Genomic DNA, 22,075 nt, shown 5'->3' with positions numbered 1-22,075 from the left:
CAGGCTTCCTCCGTGTACCTGGTGTAACGCAGAATTAAGAGGCAGAAGCCCTCGCGCGGCCACAAGGTCGGACAAACAACAGGTGTCCACCCAGCTAATTCAGTGGTTCCCGCCTGAGTGCTGCAGAGCGGCCCGATCACACCCTCGGACTGGGCTGGGTTCCGAAGTCAGCGGGCACCTAGACGCGAAAGTTACAGGAGCACCATCCCCCAAAGCCCCTGCAGTACGGCACTGCAGGAGGGGGTGGCTGGGCCGCTGGCTTCCCGACTCCGCCGAGGTTCTGTGCTCGGAAGCGCTGCCCAGCTGGACCACAAGGGAAGACAAACGTGTGTCCCCGGGCCTCGGAGAGCGCAGCTCCCGTGCTCGGCGTCCTCAAGCAGTGACGCCGCACCTTGCCCAGGGGCAGGCCTCCAGAACCCACCAGTCAGCAGTCACTCCACTAGCCCAAAGCCCACTCCCCCCGCCGCGCGGAGGCCGACCCGGCGGAGACCACCTTGCCCGTCGCCCCCCCACTCCCCGCCCCCCGGCCCGTGCGGCCCCCGCGGCCGCCCAGTCACGTGCCCACGGCCCAGGGCCGCGCCCCGCCCTCCGCCTGTCACTCACGCGGCCCGCCCAATGGCGGCGGCGGGGCGGGCCCGCGCGGGGCGGGCCTTGCGGCGCCGTGCGCCGGAGCCTGTGGCGTCAATGCGGCCGCCGTGTCCATGGAGAGAGGCTGAGGTGGCCGAGCTCCCGTCCGAGGTACCCGGGCGCCGGGACAGCGAGGATGTCGGCTTCGTTAGTCCGGGCCACTGTCCGGGCTGTGAGCAAGAGGAAGCTGCAGCCCACCCGGGCCGCCCTCACCCTGGTGAGTGGCCGGGGCGCGCGGTCGGACGGGTGACATTGGTTCACCTCGGCCCCCGCGAGGAGGTCACGGCGGCAGGGCGCCGGGCCCGCTCCGCGGCCGCCGCCTCGCCGCCCTGCTCTCCTCCCCCGGCTTGCAGAGATAAACAAGCCCGGGCGGGGCCGCTCCGCGGGAGCCGGGCGCCCGGAGAACTACGTTTCCCAACAGGCCGCGCGCCGGCGCGTGCGTGGGGTGGGTGGGGCGCCGCGAGTGCGTGAGTCCCGGGCCGGCGAGGCGGCCGCCGCGAACCCTGGGACGCCGGGGTTGGGGCCCGGGCCCCTCCCTCGGGGGCCGCCGGGAGGGCGGAAGCTCGCCGGGGGACGACGGGAGAGCGCAGCTTCCTCAGAGCCCACCCCTCACGGAGATCAAGGCTGTGGCGCACAAAGGCTTCCTTCCTGGGGTCGGAGAGGGGAGGCTTTTTGGAACCCCCTCTGCCCCTCCGGCGGGCCTCGGCCGTGGTCGGCTCTCACAAAGGACAGAGAAGGATAAAAATCTCTGCCCTGAGTGAGCCGTGGACGTTCTGTAGGTGAAAGGTCGAGCACCCTGGGAGGGCCCGAGTCCGCACCGCAGACGGGATCCCTGGTGCGCCGTGCAGTTGGTTTTCTCTTTTTTTAACACAAGGAAAGCTCACGTAACACCACCTCAAAATGTCCCATTCCGTGGCATTTAAGTACATTCACAGTGCTGTGCAGCCATCACCTTTATCTGATTTCAAAACATTTCACCCCAAGAAAACTCAGCATCTCTTAGGCAGCTGCTTGCTTTTGCCATCTTGAAAGAGTTGGGATTTCATAGGGAAGCTAATGATTAGTTCAATATTCTTGGTTAAGAATGTGCAAGTTTTTTGTTTTTTTGTTTTTTGTTTTTTTTTGTGCAAGTATTGAGCACCTAGAGAGTGGGAGAGTACAGTGAATCACGGATTCAGTGCTGTAAGAAAGCCGTTGTCAGAAAATTAGCGGCAGCAAAATAGAAGGAAGTGGTAATCAGGTGGGAGAATTCGTTTTTATAATGGATCAGTGTTTTCAGCCTGTGCAGAGGTTATCCTCGTTATTCTGAATTACTATTTTATGTACCACCAAGCCTGCTTTCAAGTCTGGAATATAACATCAGATCTTAGAATTCTCCAAGGTCTTGAAATCACAAGAATTAAAGGGCACGAATCATACTTTGTGTCTTGCGGTCTCAGTTAAAAAAAAAAAAAAAATATTCGGAACTGAAAAGAATTCTACCACTGGTGATGGTAGAGCCAGGAAGAGGAGGTACAGAGATACTCTTGCCTTTGTCCAACATTGAGCATGTTACCTTCTTGTTCAAAATCTCTGAGTCATTCCCTTCCTCTCCATTCCTCGTCGTTCAGCTGACATTTAAGACCTGCTGTGTTTCAGGGCAAGGAATAAATGAGTTACAGAGTTCCCACTCTCCAGGGACAGGGATGTGGGCCAGGCCTTTGCCACCCCTAGAATTACTAGGGATAATAACACAGCTCATATATTCTCAGACCTGCACTCTCTACGCTTGCTCCTGCTTCATGACTGTTACCCTGCTAGTTCTGCTAGCAGGATTGTGTCAGTTCTTTATCCTGTCAATTCTTATTTCACAAGTGCTCCCTGTTGCCTTTCTGATTAACTTGCCAAAGTCCATTGTCTGAATGTAGCCTGTTTAACTGGCTAACTTTAGAAGTTCCTTTCCCTGTAGTCTTAGCTGGTGCCAAGAAAAACGCAAGTCCTTGCTGCTTTTCACCAATGGCCTGCAAGCAGGCTTGCAGTCATTTTAATCCTAGCATATGTTCCCTAGTCTTAGGACACTTTGGCATGCATGAATTGCTGTCTCTTCTTGGTTTTTTGAGTGTTTTTGCAAACATCTTAAATCCCAGCATGTTCTGTTGAGTGCAAAAGCAGGGAGGTGATCAAAGGGCTAATGAGTGAATACAGATGAAGGCAAATGAAACCAGAGAGGATTCAATAAAATGGGTAGGAAGAGATCAGTGTTACACAGATATATAAACTTCGCATCAGGAATTTGACATGGTGAAAATTCGTCAGTGCTGTACCTGTGGAGCCTACCACAGGTCGTCAACCGGCTAGGAAAAGGAATTGGATGAAATGAAAACATGGTTCCCATGCTGTGTCAACCCCCACGTATCCACATTAACTGATGTTAATCCAGGAGAGGAGAGGACTGATGGTTTGCTAGAACAGAAGGCTTAGTCTGGTGACAGGCTGCCCTTAACACTTTTATGCAACCAGAGATGGTTCCTTGATTGTTTTAAGACTACCTCAACACATCAAAGTGAGTTCCTTTGGACACCTGCAGAGAACCTCCAAAGATGCTGTTCCTACTCTACCCAGGAATTGACAAGTGACATTGAATTTGTAGGAGCCAGAGTAAAATATGTTGAAAGAGTCTGAAGATTTAACACTGCCCTGCTGGCAGAGGCTTTTATTTCCATCACTCTACAAATTAGAATTAGTGCAACTGTAATTTAGGATTAGGGACATTCCTACAGCTGTGCATAAAACACAAAGAGAATGATGGTACATAGCATCATTCTTCATGCACAGAGAGAAGCTAATTCATTATGTGTAGTGGATGACTTAGGACTTAACTTTCTAGTGGCACCTGGTTGAGGAGGACTAGGAAATAATACTTTATTTGAACCCCAATAAGGAGCTATTAATTCATTGAAGGATAAGTACCAGAAGTTCCTAGGAACAATGACCTAGCAGGAATTTGTATATTTAGGCAATTTAGGGGTATTCTCTAGGAAACAATTGGAAATACCCTAAATGTGTAACAGTGAGAGAGGTTAAATAGAGTAGATCCAGTTGGTGAGTACATCCACTTGGTGAGCTATTATGTAATCACTGTAAATAATGCTCTTTTTTTTAAGTTAAGGAGTCATAACTCTTCATTCTTCATAACTATCCTGTGCCAGTTATGTAATCTTTAATACCTAAATCACAGAACTGTAAGAATAAGATGATGCGTATAAACCATTAAGCAACCTGGGAGGTACTCAGTAAATGGTAAATATATGTTTATTACTATGTATTATGTGAAAAACATGTTAAACTGTTTAAAACATAGGCTACAAAGCATACACAAATTAATAGGAAAGGACAAAAGGGAAAACACCATAATGCTGTCCATTGCTGTTAAAGAATGAGTTAATATATACTGTACTTTGTTCATTGGCTATCTATTATCTTTTAATCATTAAAATGCCACATTTATGAAGATTGATTGTAGTTGTTGACACTTGCTTAGTATACATAATTATGGAGTTACTCTGATTTTAATTTTGTTTTCTTGAACAGCAAACTATTACAATTGTCTTGGGAGTTACTTAAGGATTTAGAGTTGAGGATGAAAAGTTTCTACTGTAAAAACACTAAATCCTTTGTTGTTTTTAAGGGCCTTTGGTCTGTTCTGTGTACACATACTTATGTGTAGATTAAAAACCATCATTACATTTTCATTGAGTTTCAGGAATCTTAAGTTTTAACTTAACTGGCCAAATCTCAGGTGAATAAATCATTAGTTACACATAAATTTCTTAGAAAAGTATAGGTGTCCTAGTTGTTTGGGGGGAGTACGTGGAAATTGGAAGGCTACCAGGCCTGCAGCATGTTTAGTTGTAATGTTCTCAGGACTCTGCCAGATTGAGTGTACTTCAAAGTTGCCAGAGTATGCAAACAGATATAGAGCCCGGTAGGGTCCTCAGCTTCCGCCTGGTCCTGAGATACAGAAAGTACTTTTTGTAGCTAACTTTTTTTTAAGTGCCACGTGTTCCCTTTTAGTCATTTCTGACTTGTTCTGAAAATCAAATTCCTCACTTGGAAAGTTGTAAGATCCGTATCTTTCCCCTTAAGTAACTGCTCAACCAGGTTTCCATTATTAATAATACTCCTCTCAATGGAGTATGTTTGGTTTTGGCCTGACACAGGAATATTAAGAAAGACTCATTCTTGTTCCTATCATGACCATTCCCAAGCACACAGGTTGAAGTCAGCCACTTTGGAATTGAATTGTTTTTGTTTACACTGTGTGTTTCCTACTAAGAGTTGAGAAAAGAGGAAAATACATTATCTTGTAAAATCAAATTAGGTAAGGTAACTGAATAATCAGTTACCTAAGGTAAAAACATATTGGGCTATTGACAGAGAGTAGTGTACACCCTCTCTGCCTTGTTTTGGTCATGCAGCAATGAACCCTTCTCACCTTTGACTCCCCAGCATTACATGACAAGTTGTACTTGGAATAAATATTTTCCCATGGCTGTGCCTTTTTTTTTTTTTTTTTTTTTTTTTTTAACTTCTGGGAAATCCTTTGCTCTTTGACGGTAATTAGATTAATTTCTTTGGTACTCATTGTGGGGAAATAAGACCATGAAAATAACAGAAGCTAGTTTTTACTACAGTTGTTTAGAGGGTAAATGAATATTTTTAACCCCCTTTTTTTTGTCAGAAATGTTTCTGTATTTGAGGTTGACATGCTTTGATCTCAAAAGAAAAAAAAAAACCACCATAATTCTGTTCTTCTCTGTTTCCTTCTTCCTCCCGCAGCATACTGTTCCCTCTTGTCCACTATTGTCACGTTGGTTGGCTCCTGTTCTGGTAGAATGGTGGGAAAAGGGCTTTAACCACCTACTGGTGGTGATAATTTTAACCTTTTTTTTTTTTTTTAAGATTTTATTTATTTATTCATGAGACACACACACACACACACACACAGAGAGAGAGAGAAAGAGAGAGAAGCAGAGACACACAGAGAGGGAGAAGCAGGCTCCATGCAGGGAGCCCGATGTGGGACTCGATCCTGGGTCTCCAGGATTGTGCCCTGGGCCAAAGGCAGTGCTAAACCGCTGAGCCACCTGGGCTTCCCCTTTTTTTTTTTTTTAAACATGGATACAAAATATATATGTGCACACCTACTGTATATAAATAATTGAAGTCAGAATTTCACTGAACATACATCTTTATTAAATGTAATGCATTTGTTTTCCCTTCTGGTTTATGTTTTTAAAAAATTATAGTTTCAACCTTCTAAATTGGTTTCATGGCCTTTCAAATTGGCTCCAGATTTTTCTTCAACATCCTCATCTGGCCAAGCGCCCACTGGACAGGCCAGAGGAGCACACTTTGGGGCCATTCTCTGCTCCCTCAGCATAGGCTTGGGTTTGGGCTATAGTTACTTCCAAGCCATAGGTCATGATATCCAGTCTCTGGGATTTCACAAACTAATACAATACCAATACAAAAACTGGAGAACTGCACAGCAGTACCAGCTAAGAAGCTGAAAACAAAGTAGGAAGGACCTGATCTCTTCACTAATATACTGTCATCATTGTGAAGTAGCTGGTTTATATTGAGCTCTTTGTCCCTGGCACTGTTCTAGATGTACTTCATGAACTCATTGATTTAATCCTCACAAGAATCCTGAGGAGGAGAGTCTGTTCTCTGATTTAAGCCAAGCAACAGGCTTGGACATGGCTAGGAAGTAGGACAGGAATGCCCTGAAACAGACTTTGTCCACAACAGCACCATGAAAAAGCAGATAGGATCCAAGGGAAGAAATTCGATAGATGTTGGAAAATTGCCCTTTTCAAGAAAGTGGGGTCAGTGATGCTGACCCGTACACATATAATCTGTTGTGGCATTTTCCCCATTTTGAGGACAAATGGACCTTTTAATAATCCGGATTATTAAACAGCATTGCTCCTAAAAAATGCTTCCTTTCTTGTTTCTGTAGTTGACTAGCTCAGTTCTGTTCATCCCTGAGATGTTGTTTTAAGCCACATTTAGTATCTGTGTGAACATGTGATGGGACTGATACAAGAGGCACCCTCTGGGTTGATACTGGTATGTTGTTTCCTCTATGCATTTTGATGGATTTGAAATAGACTTAGGGTAAACAAAACACACACACGAAAGAGTTAATAATCCAAAGAAAAAATACCTGAAGATTGGCTTCCCCAGTGATTACTTGATTGATTCATTGGCTGTTGAGCGCCTTCTGTATGTCAGGGATTGTGCTTGTTGCTGAGCACGCAGGAGGGGCATAAAATAGATGCTGCCTAGAAAAATTACATTTGTGATGCAAGTAGAGAGCACCAGAGAACTTAAGGCAGGGAGCTGACCTTGACTAGGGGGAACAAGATTCAAATGTTGCTAGAAAGTATTTTAAAAATGAAAATAGAATACTTTGATTTGAGGAGAGTTCATATGTTTGTGTATAAAAGCTCCAAGATGCTCAGGCAAGAATGGAATATATTTGTCTTGCTAAAGACATGAACTTGCTAAAGATACACTTTAATAGTCTTAAAAAGATGAGGGAACTATAAGGCTTTAAAGAAAGCAAGTTTCGTAGCTAAAAACTTAATAACTTGTTCTTTTTTCAGACCCCTTCAGCAGTAAACAAGATAAAACAGCTACTTAAAGATAAGCCTGAACACGTAAGTAATACTAATCAGATGAATATTCAATAAAAAATTGAAGTTGTATTTTCACAGTGAATTTATCTGATAAACAGTGTGTTTTCATTGGTTAGAGATATTTATTTATTTACTATTTTTAAAGATTGTATGTATTTATTTATTCATGAGAGACACAGAGGGAGAGAGGCAGAGACACAGGCAGAGGGAGAAGCAGGCTCCATGCAGGGAGCCTGATGCAGGACTCGATCCCGGGACTCCAGGATCATGCCCTGAGCCAACGTCAGGCACTAAACCACTGAGCCACCCAGGGATCCCCAGATTTTTACTTAAAAAGTAAAATACACTCATGATTTTTGAAATCCAGATAAAATATAACAGGATATTCAGTGAAAAAGATGTCATTTTGTGACCACAAGCTCTTGATTATCTTTCATTCTTCTAAGGGGCCACCTCTTAAGTGTCCTTCCTGAGACAATCTGTACATTTTTATCTGCCTACACCAGGGTTTCTCAGCCTCTGCACTATTGATGTTTTGGGCTGCTAATTCTTTGTTGGAGGTGGATTGCAGAATGTTTAGTTGTATCTCTGACCTCTGCGCACTAGATTCTGGTGCAGCAACCCACTTCTTAGTTTTTACAACCAATCATAATTCCCTGAGGGGAACTACTGGCCTACTAGACCATGAGTGTTATGTTTGTATGTGTATCTCTTTTCCTACTTAGAGAAAAGCATTCCATACATGCTGTGGTTATGCTTTGTTTTTTGCCCCTGATGGTATAGCTTCAAGTTCTTTCCATATTATTACAGAAAGACCCACCTTCTTTTTTATGGCTGCATATATTCGTGTATTTTACTGAACAGGTTTTATTTATGTAGCCAGTCCCCCATATTAAAGGTCTTTGGGGTTGTTTACATCCAGTGCTGCCACAAATCTCATTCAGCAAATATTTAGTGTCTGTAGTGTGCCAGGCCCTTAGTTTTAGAGGACTAAGCCTTAGGCCTGGTCTAGTGCTGGCCTCCTAGACACAGAATTGTTAAATAAGGGTGTGTGTATCGCCTTCACCTTCGTGCATTATTAGTTGCCTGTGGAATATTGTAAATTATATCCAGTACTAAACTCCTGATATTTAGTAATTAGACTAAGGAGTGGCTTCTAGGTTCTGTTGTACAACCTACACTACAATGTAATGTAGTTCTGGCACATTTCTCCTAAGAATTACTAAATGCTAAAATGTATCAATATGCCAACTCTGTTTGGATAAGCTAATGAAAAGAGTATATATGTATCGACCAAGTGAAACACTGGTTTAGCTGTGTAGATTTGAGGGATGACAAAGACATGAAAAGGATGAAGCAAACACTTCATTAGGGTGTCATTGATGGCATAAGCAGTCCCTTTTCCAAACCCCAGCTACTAAAGCTGTGTTTTCCAAATTCGGTAAGTATCTGTTTTCATTCCTAGTAGTTGGACTTCCTGCTTTCTTGGGTCTTCTTGTTTACAAAGATAAAAGCTAAGTCAAGTCAATACTTAAGACATGTGCTCTAGAATTTCAGCTAAACAGTTTATTCTTGATCGTGCCGAATATGTGACACATATTCTCAGCTTTCTCTGAGAATGAATAAAACCGCAGCTCTGTCTTCTTGTTCAGGACAGAAGAGACTACTGTGAGAATACTTCAGCTCATCAAAATTCCCAGGCTACTTAGCATTCTAACTCCTGCTCTCACCAAATGCCTTTCCACTCCAGGATTGCTTTCCTGAAGCAAGTACACATTCCTGCTTTAAAGAGAATCAGAATCTGCTTGGTGAAATCGTACTTTTTATGATTGGGGGCTAATACTTTTACTGTAGTATACTTCAAAAAAGCAGATAGAATCCAAGAGTAGAAGTTCAGTAGATATTGTTAGAAAATCACATTAAGATAGACATTGGTATTTTAAAAGTGAAGTTTGGTCATTTTTTAAACTTCTTACATCTGTGTTGGTTGCAGTCTTTTGATTTCTGGTACTCGAGAATGTTTGCACAGTTCTGCGTTAAGGCCCTGTGTAGAGGCAGTATGATTACCAGGTGACAGCCTATGGACCTCAGTGAACCTAACCATAGGGAAACTTCCTGAGAACATCTCATGCAATGAAGTGGAGCACAGATGTTTTTGAGGAAGTGAGAATTTGTTAAGTGGTCATTTCTGCCATTGGATACTTTTCTTTTCCCTTGAAAAAAAAAATAATGATTATTCACATTTAGAATTAAAACTCTTCCTTTAAGGGGAGCCTGGCTGGGTCAGTAGGCAGAGCATATAACTCTTGATCTCTGGGTTGTGAGTTCAAGCACCCACATTGGGCAGAACTAACTTTAAACAAAAAAACCCTTCTTCCTTTAAAAATGTTATTCCCAGCCTAAATGGCTATTAGCAAGGGTTAAGTAGTAGATACACATTGGTATAGTGGACTGCTAAGGCATTATATGCAGATGATAATTGTGATAGCTCATCACATGGAAAGATCATGTCTTTTTTTTTTTTTTAATTTTTATTTATTTATGATAGTCACACACACACAGAGAGAGAGAGAGAGAGGCAGAGACACAGGCAGAGGAAGAAGCAGGCTCCATGCACTGGGAGCCCGACGTGGGATTCGATCCCGGGTCTCCAGGATCGCGCCTTGGGCCAAAGGCAGGCGCCAAATGCTGCGCCACCCAGGGATCCTGGAAAGATCATGTCTTAAGTGGCAAAAATAAAGCAGAGAATAAGGCTTATTCCTGCTATAATAAAGCCTGTGTTTAGATTATGTGTACGTATGACAAAGACTGGAATTAAAAAGGAAAGAAACATATAAGACGTTTTCTGTGAGAGGACCCTGCGGGAGTTAGCACCGTGACTGTATCAAGACTGGCTCGGTTACTTGGCGGCGTCCCAGCCACCAAATTCAGAGCAGCAAGATCACCCCTTCTGTGTCATTCTCTGAGGAAAATGAGTTCTCAAGGAGAAAAACCCAAACCTGTCAAACAGTTTCTTATGAGGCTAAAGTTACCAGAGGTTGTTTTGATGCACCAGAAGATTCTAATTTAGAGAAAGACCCACTGACAAAATTTCCAGGTGATATTAATCCTGTTACCAAAGAAAAAAGTAGACCCAGAGGCCCAGAACCTGCCCAATATGGGGATTGGGAATGAAAGGACACCGTATTGATTTTTAAGCCACATATTATTAACTTCATAACATGTTTCATGAAAGCTGTCAAATCAAATATCTATATAGGTAAAATTTGGTGGCCTGAAAACAGCTTTGGTCTTTATATCCATCGAACATTAACAAAAAAAAAAAAAACTAAAGACTTCCAAAAGATGATGTAGCAGCGATGGATATGCATCACTCAAATCTCCTCCTAGAGGAGGAGAGTTGACTGAAAACCCCAGCTGCTGCTCCATGGAATCCACCCCTGTGTTCCTGCTGAGGCTACACGTACTTCTCCCAGGCTGTTCCCAGTCAGTGAGTGAGTGTGATGGAGGACATTAGCCCACCCAGTACTTTCTTCAGACTATACTGCTGTCTGAGACTCTTCCTACCCAATCCTCCTTTCCTTCTCTCCTTCACAGGTGTCAAACTCTGCCTACTTTTCCCTTTCATAAGTCAAAATGTTTCCCCAGTAAATCTCTTTCACGTTTAATACCATTTTATCATTTGTTCTCAGAGAACCCAAACCAACATGGATGGTTTTATGAGAACAGCTTATAGAAGAACAACTTATAGATAGGTTTTTAGAAAATGCCACAAAGCTTGTGGCTTTTTCTAGTGTAATCATAGTCTAACCATTTAAATTTTACATTGGGGATTTCTGGGAAATTACAGGTTGTACATTATATAGAGGGCTCATACCATGGAACCTTGTACAGATTAGGTGTTTTGGTGGAATTATGTCCAACATTTTTTCTTATTTTGATGTCCATTGCTGTGACCTAGTATTAGTCAAAATGTACTGTACCTATTATTAAACTTGAAGAGCCAGCCTAAAGTCATATTCTGCAAATAAGTAACAAATGTTCATTGGATGAATGGTAGATATAGTTTAGTGACCAAACTTAGTTACAGTAATTGTTAATGATGTATCGGCAATTTTAATGATAATTTCAGGGCAGGACGGTAATTTTAGAAGTGCAGGATAAGAATGGCAGTGGAGTGTTAACCAATACTGAATGATCACTTAGGAAGGAAAGTTAAAAAAAAAAAAAAAAAGGTGGTTGGTAGTGACTGTGGTTTTTTGGCATTTTTCCCCCTCTTTTGTTTTGGGTTTTTCTTTGCATGTAGTTGTTTTTATTCTTTTAGTATCCCTACTAGTGTCGCAGGGATGTTTTTAAATAGTTAAAATTTTAAAATACTTGTTGAACCCCTTTCACTTATACTTCCTAAGGGAACATTTTATAGCTAGAAATCTAATATCTATCTTTAAGCTTATGAAGAAACAATGTCAAATAGCCAGGGTTTTTGTGAATGTTTAATACATACTACGTTAAAACTAAGTTTATATTTACACTGCTTTTTCAGGTAGGTCTCAAAGTTGGTGTCCGAACCAGGGGTTGTAATGGCCTTTCTTATACTCTAGAATATACAAAGACAAAAGGAGATTCTGATGAAGAAGTTGTTCAAGATGGTGAGTTTTAAGCATATATAGTGCTTGCTGTGAGGTAGGATGGTTTGATGGACTTTCATATATTAAGTGATTTATACACAGCAGCTAAGTGGGAACTGTACCATATTGTCCCCCTGATTTGCAGTTGAAAAGACCAAGGCATGGAGAGGCAAAATAGCTTGCCTAAGGTCACTCAGCTAGTTCGGTTGCCCAAGTGAAAAGTTGAACATAATCAGGTTCACTGCAGAGGCTGTGCTCTTATTATTTGCTGATTTTAATTACAAAAGATTCTCATTGTGTGCAGAAAGGTTTTAAAACACTAGAACTTCGGACTGACCATCCATTTTTGTGTGAAGCAGCATTTGACATCTATACCAAATAAGTAATGTCATCTCATGCTTTTTTGAGCAATCTGTATTTTTAATTTTTATTAAAAATGTCAAAAAATAAATAAAAATAAAAATGTCAGTGCTTTAATAATATCTTGCCCCCAACCCCTGCTCTACAATCTGATAAAACCTATTTAAAACAAAATAATACCGCAGCCTTGGGGGGAACTTCAGGTGTGCACAGGTTTTATGGTGGTGGCTCTGTATCAGAGCTGTGCTGTTAGCTAGCTTTTATGTTCTTACCATTCATTTCATTAAATTGAAGTTAGTAACCAATAATGACATTTTTGTTAATATGTTGTTTTTTAAATCACTTACATGAAATACCTTAAATAGTAAAATTTTCACTTTTCAGAATACAAGCTAATAATCATGTATAGTTTATATTTGAGTAATTACCTAGTTTCTTTATAAGGAAGAAAGCTTTCTTAAGCTGATTATATTTGTGAATTTACTAACCTCTGCCTGTATAATTCTAGGGACTTACATTATTGCCAGTTTTCTGGCCCTTAAGCAGAAGAACAAAACAGCCATGTTGCACTGATTGGCCTTCTGACACCAGCCCAGTATATCACAGTTCTTGTGTATCTCTAGGCTTGCCAGTGTGTCATGCATATGGCTGTCATTACAGGCTTTTCATGCATTTATTGACTCTTGTCTTTACAGAAATCTTACTGAGAACATACACATTTCTGTTATGTTGCAAATTTGAAAATGAGTGAAGTATAGTGAAAAGTAAATTCTAGTTTTGCATAGAATTGTCATGGAATTTGCTTCTGTACAACTGTCTAGCCTAATACTGTGTTTGATATAGATTATTTGGTGGAAAAGAAGGGACAGACAGGAAAACTGAGCACTGATCTCTTAAAGGAAATAATGAGATAGATTCATAAGCTTCCTGTTTGACTTTTGCCAGTGGTTACTATTTAAAAAGTTCACTTGTACTTTGAATCAGCAGGTTCCATAGACCTGCAGGCTTTATGTGACACATGTTTTCTTCTCCCCAAGGAGTCAGAGTGTTCATCGAAAAGAAAGCACAGCTAACACTTTTAGGAACAGAAATGGACTATGTTGAAGATAAATTATCCAGTGAGTTTGTTTTCAATAACCCAAACATCAAAGGAACGTGTGGCTGTGGAGAAAGCTTTAATATTTGACTACTCTGGCTGTAAGCTCCAGGAAAACTCATGGAAGTCCTTGGGCTTACTGAAGAAATCATGTGACTGTCACGTGCTTAAAGTTTATAATGTATGACTGCCTTATGAGGAAAATAAAATGATGCATTTTGAAAGTGAAGCCAGTGTGTTAGATTCCAGAAGAAGCGGTATTTGTATTCATTTTAGTGGGCAGAAAATGAGAATCCATTGCTCTCTTTGGGTCATTTTCCTGATCTGTAAAGAAAAAAAAAATCCTACCCTGCACTTAATTGTCTTGCATCCTTTCTATTAGAACCAGTTTCATGAAAGCTGCCTTCCTGGAAGGATTTCAGGAAACGTATTTTTAATACATGTGCACTCCATAGCTTGCTGTTGAATGGCGTGAATGTGTTTTCCTGTAAAATTCAAAGGCAGAGGATCCTGGCTGCTGGCGTGACATGGAAGTGCACGGGTTTTCTACCCAGCCTTGGCATGGCATTTCTACATCTTTGTTCAAAATTTCATTGTCAGATGCCTCATTTGCTTTACCCTTTAGCAGCACCAGCCTGTAGATGAAAGTATCGAACAAAGATTTCCTTGAACTGCAGTGCAGAACAGTTCTGAGCGATGGCATCAAAAGGTAAGAAATATTTCACCCGCTGTTTTTAATCCATTTCTTTTGCCGCCCAAAATGTCCCCTCAAAGGTGGAATCTCAAGCTGGCTTAGATCCTTTTGGTTGAAAGGTGTCTTAAAAGCCATCCAGCCGACCCCCTCAATTCTATACCTGGGGAAGCAACACCCAAGGAAGCTGAAGGACTTTTGTCCACCTTCATATTGTGGTCTAGGTGTAGCAGCAAAGTTGGGACTACTCTCATCTCCCCTTCCATTAGGGGACACAAGCTCTGCAGTCAGAGGTGGTCGGTGGAGGTTAGTGTGTGGTCTGGCTTCTTTATCTGGTTGGCATTTTGATAAGATTTCTTTGTAATTTGATGAAGATCATATTTAGTTTATTTTGAGTGAGAGGAATCTTCTTTTAAAACTCACTTATTATGTGAATTACCATCTTGTTTCTTTACAACTTTAAAACAGTGGTTTATACTAACAGAGAAGACATTTGTAGCAGCCCAGAAATACTCGTTTTGAATATAGTAGTAATTTTGAAGCAGAACATGAGGATCTTTTCTTAAAATTCCCAATACATGTATACCTTCTGGATTTCAAGTTCAATGACTGAAATTCTTAACATTTTTATCAACAACCTCTCTTTGACAGCATTTTTTTCTGTCATTTAGTTATTGATTTTTTCCTGGGTTTGACATAATAAGCATTCTATGAAGTGACACATAAGCTTTTTTGAAAGCTAATTGATTCTCCTGAAGTGAAGTAGCTGTCATATTTATGTTCATCATATTTACTGAAGTACCTAGCACAAAATGCACCAAAACCTAGAGCAGTTGCTGTATGTAAATGCTCCTAAGTTCGTATTGTTAATATAATTGTCAATACACTTCTAAATTGTGCAATACTGTATGTATGTAGAGATTAAGTTGTGAATAAAAAATAATGTGGCCTCTTTGTGATCATAAAATTGCCTTTTCTTTATAAGGAAGAACGGTTTGGGAATAGTAGCTATTCAAGTTACTAGTGAATGGTGGCTATCTTTCTCTAAACAGTCTTGTCACTAACAGAATTTTCTCTGCCAGATTCTGCTGAGTCTAGTCTTTTTGCTGCTTCGTTCACCATGCAGCTCTTTGACAGAACCATTTTGGATCACTCTTGGCCCCAGAGACCTCAGCATTCCCTTCCTTCTTCAGTCTTCAGCTTTGCTTCTTCCATGTTTCACCCAGATCCGTTCTTTACATTCTCGTGGCATTCTTCCTGCCTGAAATGCTGTTTCCAAATCTGTCCTCCAACCTTTATGTTCATCTTCAAAAAGGTTCTTAACAGTTCATCTCAGTCATATTTGCAAGTACCTGCTATCCACTAGCCCTGAGGTTTCACAGGTGACCGGAAACACTACCCAACCTGAGAGATCTTAGAATTGACAAATGAGATGCCAATGAAGAGAACACTGTAAGTGTTGTAATAGGTAAACTTTATTGCATACTTGCTATATGCCAGGAAGTGTTCTAATACAGTCTTCACAATAATCCGGTGAAGTATGTCTGACTGCTTTCATTTCATAGATGAGAAGTTAAAGGACGACATGAATAAAATAGTTGACCTAAGTAACACAGAAAGTGGCCAGGTCAGAGTGACAGGCCACACCATCTGGCACCAGCCTGTGCTCCTAGCAGTTGGGCCTTGCCACATGTTATAAGAACCAATATGGAGGCACTTTCTAAGAAGTTACTTACAGGTTATGGCACCTAGACCAAGTTTTACAAGCCATAAGAGACTTAGGGAAGAGGGAAGAGAATGGATAAAACTAAAGAAGATTGAGAACATGCAGGAAGCTAAGCACTCAAGTTAAGCAGGAAGAATGTGAAGGATAGAAGGGGCAAAGGACAGAACTTGAGGCTTTCACTGGCTGCTGCAGGTGCAGGTAGCCCCTCAGTCTGTACCAGGGTACCAGCAAAACATCTACATTCTGACGTATCAGGCTGGCTGCCTGTGGGAAAGCTGGTGGGAGTGGGGGGCAGGAGGAAGAACTGCAGAACCCCAAGTTGGGCCTGAGGGGGGCCATGTGAGGCTTTGGAGGTGCCGTTGGCAACACTCCATTGAACAGACCAACCTCAGCGGGGCCATGGTATTGTGGCCCCTGGCTAACTAACAACATTTGACTGGATTTTGTTTTGTTTTGTTTTGTTTTTTGTCTCTTGCACAATATTGAATGATTTTTGAAGACGGGAGTTTTATCATTTCTTTGGTATTCATTCAACACCAGGCATGTTGTAATTATTTTTGACAAAAAGACTCTCCACCAGCCATGTCCTATTCTCTCTCATTTCAGCCAAGCTCCACTTCAAACCCCAGGTATCCTATGAGAGGTCACTTGATAAGTGCCCCACATCAGCTGCTGTGGTGGGAGCTTCACACAGAGACAGAGGTGATGGTATTTTAGTTAGAAGAGTGTGCTTAGAAGCTAAAATATACCAGGAAGGATTTCAAGAGACAGAGGCTGCAGTGCTGTTCTAGTGTCTCCCTGCTCCTCTGCCTCTGCCCCACAAGAATGATTTTCTCTTTGGGAAAGAGGAAAGTAGGGAGGGGGTTGGAAAAATCTCTGCAAGATCAGACGTCCCTAAGATTTCCAGTCCTTCCTAGCTTTCATTCATCAGGAAATACCTTTAAGAAACAGCCTTTGTTGTCTCGTTTTGATGCCTGAGAGACCAGGAAATGCGAGTCTGTGATGTTAGGCTGTATGGTCATTCCCATGTCATTGAACAGCTGTGAGACCCTTGGAGCCTGCAGAGCTCTTTATAGGTGTCCAGTTTGTGCCTTGGTACAGATGTGACATGGGGCCCTGAGACCGCATCAACTCGAGGGTGAATACAAACGTAACTGGCCTGATGCAGGGGTTCAGTTCAGCAGTTGGTGAGATGCTAGTGTGCAAAGCTATAAGGTCTGGAGGCAGATGGACCTGGATGTGAGTCATGGGCTCTTTCGTTTTGAAGCCTTGACCTGGCACCAGTTAGGGACTTTCTCTGAGTCTGTTGCCCCTTCTATAGAACAGTCTCAGAATTTGGGGAAATTTGATGAACTTACTGCATATAAATTAGCATCCACCTTGGAGGTGACTCTCAGTATGTTGTAGTATTAGTCTCTTTCACCCGTGATTATCAGTCAAAGCAAGAGTTTAGGGAAAGGAGCGTTTCCACACAATTAAGGAATTAAAATCTGGGTAAGATTTACTTATTTCTTATGTGACCACAACAACTTGTTAGAAAAGAACTACATATATAATCATACAGAGAAATTGTATTCTCTTTGTAGCTAATTGGCTGTTAAGAGAATACCCTCGTCAGGGCGCCTGAGTGGCTTGCTCAGTTAAGGGTCTGCCTTCAACTCAGGTCATGATCTCAGGGTCCTAGGATCAAAACCTGCATCTGGCTCCCTGCTTAGTGGGGAGCCTGCTGCTCCCCCTGTCTGGGTGTGCTCTTCCCACCCTTTAAAAAAAAAATTCCCCCCCCCCCCAAAAAAAAATCCCATGTAGACAGATGTGTCTTAGAGGAGAAGTAGCTGAACCCCCACCTTGGGCTGGGGGGAGGAGCCACACCAGGCCTCAGGCAGAGAGCCAGGCTGAGGGCCAACCTCCCATCTCCTTCTGCGATGCAGAGCCCAAGTCAAAGGCTAAGTCACAGTGAGATGTGTGATGTCATGTGCCTCCCTCGCTGCCCACCAAGAGATGTGTGATGTCATGTGCCTCCCTCGCTGCCCACCAAAACATTTAATAAAGGCTAGTGCTCATTAATGGCATAGAACAGAACCTTCCCCAAGGCAGGGGCTCTGTACCAGCAGTAGCCCCCAACGTAAAACTCCCCTATATCTTTGATAGGCCATGGATTGCATCATGGATTTACTTCCGTGAATGAGTAATACCTACTGTTCACTATAAAGTACATGTTTAAGGGCTTGGAAGACCATGCAACTCTTGATCAGAGGGTCGTGAGTTCAAGCCCCACATTGGGTGTAGAAATAACTTAAAAAATAAACTTGGTATGTTTGTTCTCCATGGAGTCCAGGTCTTGAAGCAGTCCTCACACTTCAGGTCTTAAATAAATCTGGGTATCTTGTTAATAATGCAGACCTGATGCCAAAGGTCTGGGAGGCCTGGGGTTCTGCACGCTGAGCAGAACCCTTCTGAGCAGAACTCTTCTCTTCTTGAAGAGACCAAGTTTGACATCTCAAGGAGGAGAAGTCTTTTTTTTTTTTTTTAATTTTTATTTATTTATGATAGTCACACAGAGAGCGAGAGAGAGGCAGAGACACAGGCAGAGGGAGAAGCAGGCTCCATGCACCGGGAGCCTGACGTGGGATTCGATCCTGGGTCTCCAGGATCGCGCCCTGGGCCAAAGGCAGGCGCCAAACCGCTGCGCCACCCAGGGATCCCTCAAGGAGGAGAAGTCTTACATGGCCCTTCTTTTCTCTGAGCAGCCACATAAGGTGGCGCAGGGTCTTGCCTTTCTCAGGAAATATGTCCTGTAAATCGCACATAACCGAATTTACCATTTAACCCACTTCTAAGGGTGCAGTTCAGTGGCCTAAAGTATCTTCACGTTGCTGCACAACCGTCACCATCCATATCTAAAGCTTTTTCATCTTCCCAAGCCGAAACTCTGTACCCACTAAATTCCTTCCTCCCCACTGCCAGGCCCTGGTAACCACTGTCCTACTCTGTCTCTGGACTTGTCATTCCAGGCACCTCATAGCCCTGCAGTCCATATAGCATTTGTCCTGCTGTGTCTCATTAGGGGACACATTTTTAATCTTCATCAGCAGGAGACGAGGCCTAAACAGTGACTACTGTTGCTCTTTAACCCACACTGATGGAGTCCTCAGTTTTTCAGCTATGAAATTGTCCTTTGATGATGTGACTGCTGATGGTTATTTATGAACAACGAAGGGTAGTTTTAAGAATCAAAAGGGGAAAAAGGCATCAAAAGATTGTACTCGACTGACCCAGATGAAATTCTTCATGAGGACCCTGGGGAGAAACATCAGGTAAAATGAAGTTAAAGATATAGCATGACCCTCTTGTCAGTTAACAAAGTCTAATGACATCACTTGGTGCTACAGCAGATCTCTTCCTCCTCATTTTCTTTCCCATCAGCCCCATGCCACTGCGGGCCAGCCCATGTGGGCAGGTGTAGGATGCAGTCTGGCTCCTAGTAACTGCCTCAATTTCTCTTCTGCATCCTGTCCATATCTATAAAAGGAAAAAGTTGACAATTCAGCTATTTAATGTTTACCTTTTAAGATGTCTGTCCATCCACCTTCTACCCATTACCCTCATGTAGGAAGATAATCCCCTGACCCTTTGTGTCACACAGCTGTGTATGTGACCTTGGGGAGGTCCATATGTCACAATGCATAGTTATTAAGCATTAGCATTGTCAGATGCCAGGCTGGCCCAGGGGTTGCCAGATTAAGGATACCCAGCTGTGCCCCCAGACCCACAGGTTCATGAACGAGATGGCTCCATAAGCATAAAGCAAGTGGTAGGTGCTGCCACTGACCCACTGCTAGGGCATAATGAGAGAAGAGAAGAGGGGAAATGAAGCCAGCCTGGGTGCCGCCAGGAGAGGAGGGGTGAGGTGGGCTGTGGAGAGAGAGGAGGGGCTGGAGAGTTGAAGTGGTGCCTGGGTTCCTGTCTACAAATCAGGGTTGGGAAACTGACCAAGAAGGTCACAGAAAACCACCCCATCTTCCCTCAGGGTCTCTCATCAGCAGTCTGCCTTCCCCACCTTTCCCACCTGCCCTCAGCCCAGAGAGTGTACAGCCTCGGTAGAGGGGACAGTCTGAAAGCGGGAGACCAAAAAGTAGTGGAGAGCTTCCTCTCCAGGTTTCCAGACCCAGCCTGTGTAGACAAGCTGTCTCGGGCCCAAACTGAAGGGTGGGAATAAATATGAACTCTTCAAACCGGCTTCCATCCAAAGCTGCCAAGTGTTACTTCGTCCCCCTTACCCAAGCAGTCCTGTCGGTCCTCAAGGCCAGTGTCCATCCAACCAATGCCCTGAGCAGGTGTCCTTCCCTGGGACCATCTACAGAGAACAGTTGTCGGTGCACGGCTGTTCCTTTGGATGGAATCACACTGTTCAGTCCATCTCAAGTCCTACTGCAGCTGCTCCCCACCTCGGGTCTCTTCCTCCTCCTTCCCTTCCATACATGCTACCTTACATTTCAGGTGATGGGGCACCCACAAGCACACCATGGTGTGGACAGCAGGCAGAGCGAAGCCTGGTGACTCAGCTGGTGCTTCTCGACTGGCCTAGGATCCTGTTCAGTATATTAGCCAGTTCCTGGAGAAGAGGTGGGGAAGTAAGCCCACTGTATGCAGCCACACAGCTTGACTTTCGTATCAAAGGAAGTGGGGCAGAAAAGATTTAAGGTACGGAGATGGGTGGGCACAGTTGGAATTGGCCACGGGAAACCCCAAGGACATCTGTTCTTTTAGGTTGCTAAGCAGAACAGTACCCCTCTTTGGTTTCTATCTCTGGGAGTCTGGCTCCTTCCTCTTGGGATTCCATCCTATAGGTCAAGCGCTGCTGCCACCACCAAGCAAACCAGAATCAAGCAAAGATCTTCTCTGGAGTCTACACCAGGTACTTATTCCCATTTCTAAAAATACTGGCATCTTCCACTGTCCTCTCCTGAGGCCCCTGAGCTGACCCCACGTCCCCCACCCTGAGAGCCTGTGACACGGCAAACCGAACTGCTGACATCACCACAAGATGTTCGTTACCACTTTCTACCGGGCTCAGGGAGGATGGGGACTGGTGCGTTTGGAGAGGCCTCCAAGGAAAGCCCCTCTTTCCACTCAGATCTGTCTTGCTGGTTTGTTTCAGGCTTGCTTTTTATGGGACCACAGGGCTCCAGCTGCTTCGTTAGCAAGTGTTTATGGAGCCCTTCCTTGCTGTCGTGATGCCTTGTGCTGTGGAGAACACAAAGATGTCTCCCCCCACCCCCCCAGAGGTGACCTGCAGGAGGAGAGGAGCAGGGAGGAGGAGGATCAGCATAGTAGTAGCAGCAGCTAGTGGTGGTAGCAGGATTAAGCCCGTAGCACTTGTGAGAACACATACATCACGGCCAGGACCAGGCCGCCTTGCAAACACTGCAGGAGTTAGCGTGCTGAATCCTCATGCAGTTCTAGGTAGTTGACATCATACTTATCAGGCTTATTTTACATACATGTATACTGAGTACTGAGGTCACGGCTAGCAAGAAAGGCCTTGATTCTCTTAGCCACTGTTCAGCCAGGGGAGGTAAGACCAGTACAACTCAACAAGGTGGAAAACAATGCCATTGAAGAGATGTGTGCTCTTGGCTACAGACCTTTTCTCTCTCAGAGGTGCTCAATCTGATGGATCCACAGTTCCAATTTTGATTGTGTTGTAATTAATAATAGCACATTGTGTTCTTTAATCAATTGTGTTATATGCAATTTATCCGACAACCCTAGCAGAAGGTCTAATAATTGAGCACCTACGCTGTGCCAGCCACTATGCTGTGCAAGTGGATCGCACGGGCAGACGGAGTCCAAGGCTGAGGAATCCAGGGCAAGGAACCAGGAAAGCCCAGTAGGCATTTTGGTGAGCAGTCATGCAGGAGCTAACAAAGTCCGGATGAATCCTCAGGTCCTTGTGGGCTCTCACCTACTTCCCAAGGAGCCCTCTTTTCACTTAGATTAGCATTCCCAAAGCGTGGAAACCCATAACCTCTCCAGGGGGCCACAGGCATCTGGGTGTCAGAGGAAAAAGCAATGACACGGTGGTAGTCACACATCTTCAATTGGAAATGTAAGATTATAGTGACTTCATCAAAACCCTATTTTGTTCTCCACAACCATTCCATATTTTTTTTTTACCATTCCATATTTAAATGTTGAGCATTTTCCATAAGGACAGCACCAATCAGATTGTCTTAAGTAACATTCAGTTGACAAGGTACA

The 22,075-nt window shown here is 43.5% G+C and overlaps 2 protein-coding genes and 1 pseudogene across 3 annotated transcripts in view; all 3 read left to right on the top strand.

Moving 5' to 3' along the window:
- The first annotated feature begins 625 nt into the window (after nt 1-625).
- On the top strand, nt 626-15,055 carry ISCA1 (iron-sulfur cluster assembly 1). Its single transcript, XM_025984193.2, has 4 exons — nt 626-844; nt 7,281-7,334; nt 11,857-11,962; nt 13,339-15,055. The coding sequence occupies exons 1-4, from the start codon at nt 764-766 to the stop codon at nt 13,485-13,487; spliced, it is 390 nt and encodes a 129-aa protein (XP_025839978.2). The 5' UTR covers nt 626-763; the 3' UTR covers nt 13,488-15,055.
- LOC112908666 (succinate dehydrogenase assembly factor 4, mitochondrial pseudogene) lies at nt 9,447-10,611 on the top strand (annotated as a pseudogene).
- The window catches only part of C1H9orf153 (chromosome 1 C9orf153 homolog), a 44,099-nt gene continuing 36,046 nt past the window's right edge, over nt 14,023-22,075 (top strand). Inside the window, exon 1 of one of the 2 annotated variants that reach the window (XM_072763478.1) lies at nt 14,023-14,106. The gene's annotated coding sequence lies outside the window, so the exon portion shown is untranslated. Of the gene's footprint in view, nt 14,107-20,636; nt 20,730-22,075 lie in introns of those variants that run through there. The other variant, XM_025984178.2, reaches the window with a different exon arrangement.

Source organism: Vulpes vulpes, chromosome 1 (genome assembly GCF_048418805.1).
Source record: "Vulpes vulpes isolate BD-2025 chromosome 1, VulVul3, whole genome shotgun sequence".
Taxonomy (NCBI): Eukaryota; Metazoa; Chordata; class Mammalia; order Carnivora; family Canidae; genus Vulpes; species Vulpes vulpes.
Note: the sequence above shows the minus strand (reverse complement) of the source record. Positions and strands in the feature narration are given on the sequence as shown.

What these genes read in the sequence shown, in the direction of transcription:
- ISCA1 (XM_025984193.2), top strand. Translation starts at nt 764, where the DNA reads ATGTCGGCTTCGTTAGTCCGGGCCACTGTCCGGGCTGTGAGCAAGAGG. An exon ending in CCCGGGCCGCCCTCACCCTG is followed by an intron (nt 845 to 7,280) that starts GTGAGTGGCCGG and finishes TTCTTTTTTCAG; the next exon opens with ACCCCTTCAGCAGTAAACAA. An exon ending in TTAAAGATAAGCCTGAACAC is followed by an intron (nt 7,335 to 11,856) that starts GTAAGTAATACT and finishes CTGCTTTTTCAG; the next exon opens with GTAGGTCTCAAAGTTGGTGT.